At 40.8% G+C, this 12,962-nt stretch overlaps 1 protein-coding gene across 8 annotated transcripts in view; it reads left to right on the top strand.

The window, feature by feature from the left end:
• PLCB1 (phospholipase C beta 1) overlaps nucleotides 1–12,962 on the top strand; it is a 642,689-nt gene that overhangs the window by 495,694 nt on the left and 134,033 nt on the right. For all 8 annotated transcript variants that reach the window (XM_067565312.1, XM_067565318.1, XM_067565317.1 and 5 more), the window contains 3 exons: nucleotides 2,564–2,663; nucleotides 4,957–5,061; nucleotides 5,932–6,041. In XM_067565312.1, coding sequence (XP_067421413.1) covers nucleotides 2,564–2,663; nucleotides 4,957–5,061; nucleotides 5,932–6,041 — 315 coding nt within the window. The remainder of the gene's footprint in view (nucleotides 1–2,563; nucleotides 2,664–4,956; nucleotides 5,062–5,931; nucleotides 6,042–12,962) is intronic.

Here is a 12,962-nt window from a genome sequence, read left to right as displayed (position 1 = left end):
TCTTACCCAGAGGACCCAATCCTGCAAAGTCAATGCGAGCTGAGGGTGCCACGCACCTTTCAGAATCAGCATTGTTATTTCATAATGCTTTATAAATGGGATTGCAGCCAATTTCCTGAAGAGAACACTAGGATGGTTTATTTTTAGTTGACTGGATAATGCAGTTAATCAGTCTTGGATCAAGTTGTTTGACAAACTGCCTTTTCCCTATGTCCCATGGCAGCCATTAAAGTTCATGGAGGCACTTACACAGTCAGTGCCTGAAACTCTGCTTTCTAGGAGTTGCAGTAAGACTCCCTCGCCTGACAGCTTCGTCTTCAGACCTCCTTCCCTTTGGCAGTCTTCCAGGACTGGATTTTGGAAACAGCATTAGCAATTTTGGTGTTGCTGTTGTTGTTCTCCTGGGCATTTAATTAATATATTTTATTTCTGTTAACGATATTACCGTAATGTTTGACTCATAATGGACCTGGATTGTTATTTGAGTGACCTCAAGATTAACTCGTATAATCTGTTCCTAGAAGAGGGTAGGGGGAATTAAACTAAGTGTCTACATATTTTTAGGTGTAATATAAGCATCCAGTAAAACAAAACACTGATTTCCACATAGTGTGTTCTGAGAAAATGATGCATGTGTAACCAGACTCATAACACACTTGTTTATTTATACGTGGCTTCTCTATGACACAGTAATGAGACATGATGCACATTTGTTACAGTACTGTTCAGTTGGATAGGAATTAAGGTGGGATCTGTTTCTTGTGGGATTTGGGCCTTTACTAACATTTAAGGAAAAGGAAGAATGTTCATTCAAACCCAAGCACTGTTTTAGTCTCAAATAGGCCTTGCTCTGGGACATGAACAGTCCTGACTTCTGGGTCCCAGCTCTTGTCAGCAGAAAAGGTCCAGTGCCACAGAGCTTTTGAGGATGAAATCGGAGACTGCCTTTCTGGGACTCTACCCAAACAAGCAGGCCCTTCTGTCTGATAGCTTGCAGAGAAAACCAGCTGTTGGTTGTGGCCACTCTGGCAAAGACTACATCCCACTGGAGAGTGGTGTGGGGTGAATGTTGGATGATGTCGCGCTCAACAGCTCTGTGCCACAGGCCCTATACTATCCCCATGTGCCAGAAATAAGGATCGGGGGACATGTCTGTTGCTAGAAATAAGCTAGGTGATGGGAAATTTCTCATTACTGCTTGTTGGATTGGGAGTTGAAAGCTCCCTTTTGCCTGCGCTTCGCTTTGTGAATCTCTAGGCCCTAGTTCACCTGGGCCTCCCCACTGCCTTGAGTATTGAACCCCATGCACAGCAAGTGCTTTTGAAAGGGGCAGACCTTCCAAACTCAGTTCTTTCACATATCCTTACCTCAGGAAGGAAAAGGTTAATCCTTCTTGCACAGGCAAACTGATTTCCTATGAAATCACTCATCCTTCTGGATAGAGTCATGCTGTTTAGTATATCACCAGAGCAATCTCCCTTTTGTATTTGTGTTATGAAGTATATTATAAGTATATATAATATATATATAATAATAATATATATAATATATATATATATATATAATAAGTATATTATATAAAATATAAGTATATTATATTAGTATATCACCAGAACAATCTCCCTTTTGTATTTGTTTATGAAATTAGTACAGGTTCCTTCCTGGTCCATTCTGTGGTCTTTTAATCTATTTCTTCCCCCACCCACACACCCCTCGCCCACCAAGGCATATCCATTGTACCAACTCTGGGAACTTAGTGTTTGACAACCCTGAAGGACTTTCCCACCCCTTCACTGAGGTTAAGGTTAACATCCCAGGCATACCCATCTCTGCTCCAGGCCTCACCTATCCGGTAAACGTCATTTGTCTGATCAGCGGATGTCGGGATAGGTGTCCTGTAGCACTAGCAATAGCACTGCAGAGCTGTTAGGTGGAAGCATGCAATGGAAAGCACTTATCGAGGGTACTGTTATTGGCCTTATGCAAGCATGCTAAACTGCCTCACTCAATTTCTGCCTGTCATGATGCTTTATGTAATTAAATAACTAAAGTCTAGCAACATGTTCAGACTTTTCATTCTTAAAACACACCGATGACAGATTTGTTATCTGATGGTTATATCAGCACTAAGGTGCTTATCACTGCCCTGATTAATTAATTAAGGAGTCCTTAGGACAAGAAAACAGGCCTGCATTGGTTCTGAGAGACACTCATGATTTCATCTAATACATGGTCACTAAACGCTACATTTTCAAAGCAGGATTCAAGCATAATGAGAGTCATGGTGCTAAAGATCCACGTGCTGCTTTGAAATTGTAAGTGTAAGTTCTCAGCTTCAGATTTGGCTGTTCTAGACATTCCCTATCAATGAGTTATTCATCTGTAAAGAAAACGTCCTGCCACTCTGACCTGCTGTATGGCAAACCCCTAGTATAGCTATAGAACTCTTTTTATTTGCTGACTAGAGCCTTATCTTTCTACTCTGCTCTATTCCTTGTATGAAGAAGGAGCTTTTCTTATTTATAGCAGAAAACTGATAACTGTACCAAATATGTCCCTGTAGGTGGTTCTGCCTTCTCTGGCATGTTTGAGGATAGCAGTATACGAAGAAGGAGGAAAGTTTATAGGGCATCGGATATTGCCTGTCTCAGCAATTCGACAAGGTACGCTAATGACTTTGCTGCTGTAAACATACTGTAATGAAGAGAACCAACATGGCAGACCCCCAGCATATCTTTGCTTACTTCAGTGCAGTTATGCTGATATACACCATCTGAGGTTCTGTCCCGACATATGCAGATGGAGAAATGCATCTAATTTGATACTTTATTATTTCAGCTTGAGCTATAACTTTATTTTTACTTTAAAAAAAGTAAATAATTTTGAATACATTTATATCATCTATGAAAAGAGAAATACCCTAATCACCTAGAATTTAAATTTATAATGAAAGAGGAAAACCCATGGAACTAAAACATACAAAGCAGTTGATGGTTTTTACTGGTCTCCAACATACCACAGCATGATTTAATTTAACAGTTCCCAACCTGGGGTGCGGACCCCCTTGGGGGCACCAAAGATTACAGGGGGTCCATGAGGCTTCAGTAATATTGAGGTCAGTTAGCCCCCCAAACTCCATGCCGGCCGGAGTAAAGGAAGGACTCCCCTCCCCCGCCCCGCCTAGGGAGCAGCTGCCCCCCCCCCCCCCCACCTCCCAGCCCCACACCAGCTGGGTGTCTGGCCAGAGAAAAGCAGCCCTGCGCTGGTGGGGGCCTGGAGCAGCTCCGGCCAACCCACCAGGGCCTGCCTCCATTTCCCTGAGTCCATGAGGGGCGGGAAGAGGCAGGACTACACGGGGCATGCAGTGGCGGTTGTGCCAGGGAAGGCTTAGCTTCTGATTCAGGTAAGAGTAATTTATTATTGTTATTAATGTAATTTAGTGGTATTATTACGATTTTTATATGTGTTTATGGGGGTTATATGTGTTTATGGCCAGTGAGGGGGTGGGTCGAGGGGTGGGTGGGGCATGTGTTTTACCTAGTGTTAACTAGTGGGGCTTTCACTCAAAAAGGTTGGGAACCACTGATTTAATTTAAATAAATTAAAGCCATGAAGCCATTTTTATAAAGGGGGATGTCAGCCATCATTGACATTTCTCCTTTTAAGTCGTCGTTTCTTAGGTTGACTGCTCAGTGAGCTTTATCTGAGGTGGGTGGAGACACTGAGGGTGTGAAACTTGACTGATCCTTCCACACTAATCCTTCCACAGTTTGACTAATCCTTCCACACTTTCAAAATTACCTGCAAATTCTCATATTTTAGGTGTATTTTAATTTTAGCCACTATGAAGGATTCATCCCCCACACACACACCCTTTTTAAATATGTTGCCTTGTCATTTGTTTGTTCTGGTTCTCTGGGTTTTTTATTATCAGGTATTCATGTTGTGTGCATATTACGGGGTCCTGATTACTTTTAATTAACACTGCAGCTCTCCGAGTATCTTGACAGGAAGTGCTTATAAAAATTTAAAAGGAAAATAGAGTAGGTTTACAAAACCAAATCAACCCAAACTACATGGAAAACAATAAAACAGGTTCAAATAATTATATAAATTAGAGCTGGGTAAATAACTGATTTTTTTGGTTCACTGGCATTTTTTAAAAAGAATTTCGGTCCAGGCTGAACCGAAACGAAATATTGCGAAAAAGTTTGGCACGTGGAAAAAATTAATTTAAGGTAAAAGAAAACAGGTTTAATTGGACCCAAAACATTTTGTTTCAAGCGTGTTTAAAGGGTTCAATTCACCAAAGGAGGAGGAGGAGGAGGAAGTAGTTATAAGGAGGTTAACCCTAGCAGCAGCTCTACCACCAACAATTCTGTGCCGTGAGGGAGACTCAAGTTTTAATCCCTGCTCCACATCACACAGAGGGGGGAATGAAACCTGGGTCTCCCACATCCCCACTGAGTGCTATAACCTTTTAGCTAAAAGTTATGAGGAGAGCACCACCACCATCTCTTCCTCCTCCAGCCATTTTGTGAATGGCCTCTCAATCTCTCCAAATTACTTTTTGGCTGAAACTATCTGGCGAATTCATGTCAAATTCACAAATTTATTTCATTTGACTGATATTCGCGAAAAAAAAACAAAAAACAAACCATTCACCCAGCTCTGATATAAATTGCAAATTGACATGAGCCAAAGAACAAGAAATCAGTCAATGGCTTAAAAATAAAGGGGAAAAGATTTTTTTTTAAATTGTGGTGTCTTGCACCTTTCACCTGCTCCCTTGTCTATATGTTGTCTATGTAGCTTGTAAACTCTTCTGGGCAAGGATTTGCCTTCCTATAGTCTCTAAAGACCCTAGGTCACTTAGGCACTGTATAAATAATGAATAGTAATGTAGTTACATTGGAAAGCGTTTACATTCTGGACTGAACTGCTCTTATATTCCAGGCTATCATTACATCTGTCTGAGAAATGAGCGGAACCAACCTTTGATGTTGCCAGCAGTCTTTGTGTACATAGACGTTAAAGACTACGTACCCGATACTTACGCAGGTAACTTTTAAACTTCCCAACTATGAACAACAAAGGTAAAATTAAATACACAAGTCTTTGGAACCCTCTCAGTCTGTTTGTGACATAGAGCTGGATGCACTACTGTATAAAACTAATGTAGCAGTCTGCAGTTGCCTGCATGGATCACAATCAAGGATCAGGGCCTAAGTACTTATTTCCTAGCAGACTTCATGTAGCCCTAAAGAAGCCAGGAATCTGGGGATTTTGTAATATAAACAATGTGCAGTGACTGTGAGATTCAAAGTAAAGTACTTAATTTTTGGAGTCATTTATAAACCTGGGTGGTTTTTGTGGATCATATTGCAAATGTGCAATTTAAAAAAATATTTATTTAGTGTGAACTTAAGGGTTCCAAAGCACTCAGCATTGTCCTAACTAAGCATTGGGAGTTTTACTATTGTCTTCAGTGGGATAGAATTGGGCCAATGCAGAACAGTTTATAAAATCCCATCTTAAAACTCTTTCCCAGAGAGTGCACATCCATGGCTCCAAGTGTTCTGGACATAAAATTAAAAACACAGTAGATAGGAGAGACAAAACAAAACTAATTTAACATTTCTCCTTCTTCCCCCAATTCATCTCACAGTAATTAAATAGGGATTAAAATCCTTACCTAAATACTGGCCTAAACGTGTGCAGAATGTATAGTCCAATAAATGGTGTTTCACAGTTAATAACATAATGCCTTTGGTATGATGGCATAGTCACACTTTCACTGAAGTTTCTGATGTCCAAGTAGTAACTCTGAATAATAGATTTTAAGAAGAGCTATTCACCTTCTTAACACCTCAGCATTTCTAAAAACATAGATTAAGGAACTTTGATCTGAAATATTTACTTCCTTTCCAGATGTGATTGAAGCATTATCCAATCCAATTAGATACGTAAACTTGATGGAACAAAGAGCTAAACAGTTGGCAGCACTCACACTGGAAGATGAAGAAGAAGTAAAGAAAGAGGTAAGGCAGACTTCAGTCACTGAAAATTCATCAGATTCGATGGGATTTTCAAAAGCATCTACAGGATTTAGGACTTCATTGAAAGTCAATGGGACTTGTGCTTGTCAGTAACTTACGGACTTTTCAAAAACCCATTATCTAAGGGTCAGGTTTTGATACACTTATGTTGTGTACATTGTACTCCATGTGGGATCCAGTTGAAGTCCCTGGGGGTTATGCATGGAGTTACCCTTACTCCCTTTGAGTAGTACTTATCTGACTCTGGTCCTTAGTGAAAAAGTGTTGGATGCCACCCACAATGCAAAAAGCTAATAATGAGAGAAACAACCACAGACCCTCATTTTTGTGTAGCATTCTGATGGAGTGGTTTTCCTAGTTCCAATGAGAGAACTATATCATTCGCTTTCTTTGAAAATATTACAAATTTTGCAGGAATTTTGAGGGCTTTCTATTTAACAGCAGTTTCTCTGAAAATCATATTCTCTTCATAGAGGAGAGATGCTCTTCACATACTGATGTCTCCACATTTTGAGCCCAATTTTCATTTACACAAAGGCCCTTTTACACCAGTCTGGCAGTGTAAAGGGCCCTTAAAGTATATCCACTATAAAGCTCCATTAAACTCCCATAGTGATGTTGAGAATCCTTTATGTGAATGAGAATTCAGGTCTATTGCTCTAGTTTAACTGGATTTTGTGAAAGCCAGATTTTCAGCAGAACATCTGTGCACCTTTGTTTCCATAAGCACTTACCACTAAACCCCCATTTTTGCCTGTGCAGCTGCAGTGATTGTACACACATATATTGATGTGTATTTTTGTGCATGCCTGTCTCATGGATCCTCCATCCTCAAAGGTATAAAAGCTCAACCAAACTTGTTTTTGTAAGCAAGAATACACTCCCCAAATAAAATTAAATGAGGGAAAATCATTACAGTTCCTTGGCCAACAGTTTGCCTCTTTGTCTCTTTATTATGTGCAGTCTTATAAGTTTACATGACTGAGGACACTGTGAAATACCCAATAGTATATCAGAAGGTTTATCTAGGACGCTTGACACATGAGATCCTATTTTAGTAGCAAAATCTTTTTTTAACATAATCTTTTAAGTGCGTCTAGGGATAATTTTTTGCTTAAACAGTGCAAACATATTTCTTTTGGACAATGTTATTACTGATTTGTTAGTCTGAGGGCTTGTATACACTAGTGCTTACTTTGGTATGACTTATGTCACTCAGGTTGGTGAAAAAGCCATCCCCCTGAGTGACATAAATTACATCGACCTAAGTGCTAGTGTGGACAGCGCTATGTCAGCAGGAGAGCTTCTCCCTCCAACACAGCTGCTGCTGCTTGCGGAGGTGGAATAATTATGTCGACTGGAGGCCTCTCTCTCGTTGGCATAGAGCATCTGCACTAACAGCGCTACAGCGGCCCAGCTACATCAGTACAGCTGTGCCACTGTAGCGATTCTAGTGTAGACTAGCCCTAAGAAAAATACTCAGAGAATACTTGTTAAAGACAAACAGCAAGATGGGAAGCTAAGTTGCTGCAAGCAGTCTTGGTCAATGCTCCCATATTTCAAGCAGCTTGAAAACTCTAAGGGCAAAGGCATTTACTTCACAGTGGGAGAGAAGTATGTTTTAGGAGAAAAATGGCACGATGTGGTATTGCATTTATCAACAGTAAACTAGTAAAACGGATGCAATGACAGGAAAGATGCACAAACTTGCAACATTGTTTCATTTTAAGTGTCCCATTCTTACTTTGTCTTGGTAAACATACATACAGGGTAAGATATATGACATGTGGGCTGTACTCATAAGTCTGAAATTGACTGATTCCTAAAATTATACTTTTCTCATTCCTGAACTTTTGTGCATTTTCATACTATGTTCTTTTCTTGTTGTATTCAACCTCTTGGGCGAGGTTTTCAGAGTGAAGGGTGTTACTTTTGTACATGCATGTTCGCTCATGAAAATCACACTTGCAATGCACAGTAGGGTAACTCCATATCTAACTGCCAGATTTGCACACAGAAATGCATGTCCATTCAATTTTGCTAAGTACAATTTCAACAATACAGCTATATTTGAAAGATTGTCCATTATGTCCAAAGATGAGTGGTTTCTTAGCACAGAATTTTTTTCCATTTCATTTTTCTAATCTGGCTTCTTGCAGCTGTTGATGAAGGAAAATAGACACATTTTCAATGAGATATGAGAGGTTAATCTTTGGGTGTAAAAATTAGAAAAATCCCAAGATAGCAACCACAGAAGTTACTTAATTCATTGTACTCCCAGTCTGAATCAGTAAAGTCGGGGAATTAATAGTTACAGAATTGTATTTTTTTTTTGTTTTGTTTTGCAATATTTAGCAGTTACTTTCAGAACAGAAATCCTTTTGAACATGATGTGAATTCCCAGTTTTCGATCACTGACCACTACAAAAGTCCAGACCTTCCTTCACTGCAAACTTTAGAGTTATTATATGTAAAATGCTGTTTCCCAGAAAAATACTTTGTAAAATTACAAACATTTAAATACTTTAGTTGTAAATGTTGTGCATTGTAGCCGTACTGATGTCAAAGTACAGTACGCTGTTCAGTGTATTTATGCAAAATAGTGTAAAGCAGTTTTATGGAGCAGATACTCTGCCCCCATTCCATTCCCTTTGTTCATATGGCACAAAGGGAGCAGACATCCCTCACAGGTCCCCAGCTAGGATTCCTTGGCATGGAGAAGTCCTCACCAGGTGGAGAGCCATGTAGCCAATTCCTAGACCCTTCTCCCTGCAGACCATGGCATGGGGGATAAGTATGAGGGCCTGGAAAGGGGAGTGGCCAGAGCTGCACTCTAGCTGCTCCTGCCAGAGCAATATATTTTGGGGACCACAGCCAGCTGATATAAGCATTCCTGCTGTGGAGCTGGGGCAGAGAATCAGTGGATTTAACTGGCTCCCTGACAACCCTGTCACTCTGCTACCTCCAACTGCAGATGACAGTAGTTGAGAATCTGGCCCAGTAATTCTGTTTCTCCACTTCAGTGGTTTTTGGTTTAACAAGCTGTTTGATGGAGAAAAGAAATTGAAGAGAATTCTGGGATAGCATTTTCATGTATCATATATAATAAAATTTGCTAAATTGAACACCACACCAATGAAAATTCAGTTTGGCTGTCAAAATTATATATGCCAAGCATGAAGAAAGACCCTGTATAAGACCCTGTTTTCAGTTGCTTATAACTTTGCCAAGCTTTAACCATTCAGACTGAAATTTTCCATGCTGGGTGTCTGCCTCTGGGTTTTTGTTTGTTTGTTTTTAAGTTTCAGCTGAAACAGATCAATAGTTTCTGAGAATGAAACTGGGGTTGGTCCTTGTTAAAACATTCTTACAGCTATTTCCTTGGGAAGTTCACTCCCCCAGTGCTTTGGAGCAGGGACTTAAAATTTTGCAGGGGGGCAGCCTGGTGTCAGAGATGGGCCTTTTGCTGTTTTCACGACAGCCTGTCCAAATGTGGCCAGAACATAAACTTCCAACAAATCGAGGTTTTCACATGGTCAGCAAAGCCTTGTTAGAGATAGGTGGTTGAATTCCCTGAAGATTCCAGTTTGGAGCAGTGTTTTGAACTTATCAAATGCTATACAAATACTTAGCTCTCTGAAAAGTCAAGCCCTAGTTGTTTCCACATGGGCAACCAAAATGAGTGGACACTTGCCAATTTTGGCCTTATCTCTGTGTGTCTGTTTTCCATCTGTAAAATGGGGATAATGATACCACCTTACCCTTTAGCTGATGGAAAGCTAAAGTCATTAATGTTTGTGAAGCATTAAGGTATTAAAAGGAGAGCAACACACAAAAGCCCTTAAGGGTTAAGTACTGGAACAAATTACCTAGAGAGGTTGTAGAATCTCTGTCATTGGAGGTTAGACAAACACCTGTTAGGGATGATCTAGATAACTTAGTCCTGCCTCATTGCAGGGGACTGGACTTGGTAACCTATTGAGGTCTGACATTTCTGTGATTCTCTGACATTAATAATTCTGTTTTCCGAGCAGGTGTTGCATGGTGTACTATAAATAGGTTTGAGGTACATACTGAATGAGGAGGACAAAAAGAAATATAGAAAAGCTGTCAATTCAGTTAGCACTATCCATCCTACATACTGAATGAGGCAGAGGTTCTGTGGAAAAAATAGTATGAGATCATGTAATTAAAGACTGTATCATAATGCATACAGACAAGGAGGGCAAATTAAGGTTGCACAGACAACCTTAATTTGGCATTTCCTAACTTTTGGTTGCTTGAATTTACAACCTTCATAATGTTCTATATACATGTATAGGATGTACCCGGGAGGTACCAGTCATGGCTCAATCACTAGGGTTAAGTTAAATCATGCACTTAAGGCAGGGATTCAGCCTCTTTGATATTTGTGAAAAATACAGTGGTTCCTCCCCAAAATGACAGCTCTCACTGTACAGCATGTATACAGAATTCTGGAGTACAGAATGTATTTTCTGAGAACTTCCACATAAATCTGTGAATTAGTTTATAAGTTAAAATTAATTTGAAAATGGGTCCTTTAACAAATTCAGCATTGTGTGTCAGGTCTTTTTTCTTGAATGATCTCATCAAGTCTTCAAACTTCCCATGTAGTTAGCAATTGATTTAAATCTCATACACAGGCTTCAGCTGAAGAAATTTGAAGCACAACACTGATTGATAGAGGGGTGTGGAGGTCAAAATTGTATTTTCCACTCTAAACTGGCAACACTAATTGTCGTACCCACCTTGGGGTGGTTGGTGGGTGTTTGAAAATAAGAATGCAGCTCAAAAAACATTATATCTTTTTTTTTTTTTTAATCTCATGAGTAAGGATACAATTTAGTCATGGAGGTCACAGGAGTCACGGATTCCTTGACTTTACTGGACCGCCTGTGTGCTCTCCCATGGCTGTGGCTGGGGCTGAAGCTGGATTTGTGTGCCTCTCTGCCCCCCCGTAGCTGTGGCTGGGATTGGTGTTGGGACTATGCATGCATGTTTCATGGCTGCGACCAGAGCTGGAGCCGGGACTCTGAGCCCCCTCTATAGTAGTGGGTGTCTCCCTCTCCCCCAAGGGGATCTAGCTGTCATTCTCCCTCCCCACGCCCCGCTGGGTTCCCGCCCCCCTGGTTATTTTTAGTAAAGTCTCAGACAGGTCACAGGCTCAGTTAAATTTTTTTTTTTATTGCCCGTGACCTGTCTGTGATTTTTACTAAAAATAACTGTGACAAAATCTTAACCTTACTCATGAGTTTGGAGCCAATAATGAGTTTTTGGGTCTGACTCATGATTTTTGAACATTTGGAGTTGGCAAAACCTTTATTGCTCAAATCACATTAGCTGTTCAATCTGACTGCAGCCATCCTTTTTCTAATCCTTCCCCAGGCTTACCCTTCTTCATCACATGACATTTAAACTTCTTGCCTTCCCCTGCTGGAACCTCCCATAACTCGACCCCTGCCTAGTCAGTCAACCTAGTCTCTTATTGAAGCATCTGTCCCACAACTGTCACTCTGCCGATAATACCAACCTTAGCGTCCTGTTTGCCCACTTCTCACAGTTATCTCTGCGTCTTTGTTCATGCCACCTCTTCGTGGAATACCCTTTCTGAGCTGGCACCCCAGCTGCTACTCTCTCCTCATTGAGATCCTTCCTAAAGACCCCGCTGCTATCATGGCGTCCACAGACATGAGTGAACAAAGACTGTAACCCCAAAATCTCCACTACATCCAGACAAGGTGGAGAGTGATGGCTACAGGGAGCTGATCGTGGCTCACTGATTCAGAGACACCCAGCCTTGTCATAAGTCAGAGCTCAAGACATCCTGTCCTTCCTTATGCCAGCAGCATAAGGTCTCTCTTAACAGAAAGGATCAGGCAGGCATGGTGGAACCTCTTAGACAACCCCTCCTCCTCCGTACATCAGGTGCGGTTAGTGTGGAAGATAGCTACAGTACATCTGCTATTGGCAATTCTCCTGCACAGGGGACTCCCCAGCCACTTTTTGCTGCATAGTAGCACAGAATCCAGCCCTATGTATCTATATAAGGGTATGTCTATAATGACAGCGGCAAAGTCCCCGCCGCCAGATCGATCTTTCTGGATCGATTGAGCAGTCAGTGTAGACCTGCTCAATCGATCAGGAAGTCAACTGAGTAAAACCACCCCCCCAAGTAGCATAGCGTTGCGCCGATGGAAACACGGTTCCTGTCGGCAAAGCGCAGTGAAGACACCACGCAGAAGGGAAGCAGAGCAGTTTGCGTAACTCCCGCCGACTCTCCAGGTAAGTGTAGACCAGGGCTAACACTGCTCTACCCTGCTGAGCATTAACTTTTGCTGAGTAAGCACAGTCTTTTAATAAAGACATGACAAAGCATAGGGCGTAAGCTAATATTCCTTTTATACTTCACTACTAAAGCAGTAAAATATGAGGGTGGAATATATAATGTATTAAGAAAGATAGCCTGCAATATTCTCCATTAAGGGAAGATTACATTCGCTTAAAAATTGAGGTTGATGATGAATTATGAGACGAGAAAGCGCTTTATAACAAGATTAAATTGCTTGTTACACAGAAAATGGCTCTTTGTTCACTTCCTGAACTTGTCTCACATTTTCTGATTTAGTTTCTTGAAATAAATGTCTCTGGTGCCCAAAACTGAACAGTCATATTAATCGTTGGTAAACAAGGTACAGCGCTACATAAACTTGTATGCCATATATAAACCTGGTCACAAAAAATAAAATTTGCACCTTCACGCACAAAACTGGCTCCTAACTTCCCATGCATGAATTTGCAAGCTGGGATGCAAGTTTATAAGTCTAGCTTTATTTTTATTAATAATTCATGCAGTGCAAGTTCTAACAGCAGATCACTGTTTTT

Source organism: Emydura macquarii, unplaced genomic scaffold (genome assembly GCF_026122565.2).
Source record: "Emydura macquarii macquarii isolate MOO-44397 ecotype Brisbane River unplaced genomic scaffold, CSIRO-AGI_Emac_v2 contig_2676, whole genome shotgun sequence".
NCBI classification, from domain to species: domain Eukaryota; kingdom Metazoa; phylum Chordata; order Testudines; family Chelidae; genus Emydura; species Emydura macquarii.
This window is presented reverse-complemented; position numbering and strand designations above follow the sequence as displayed.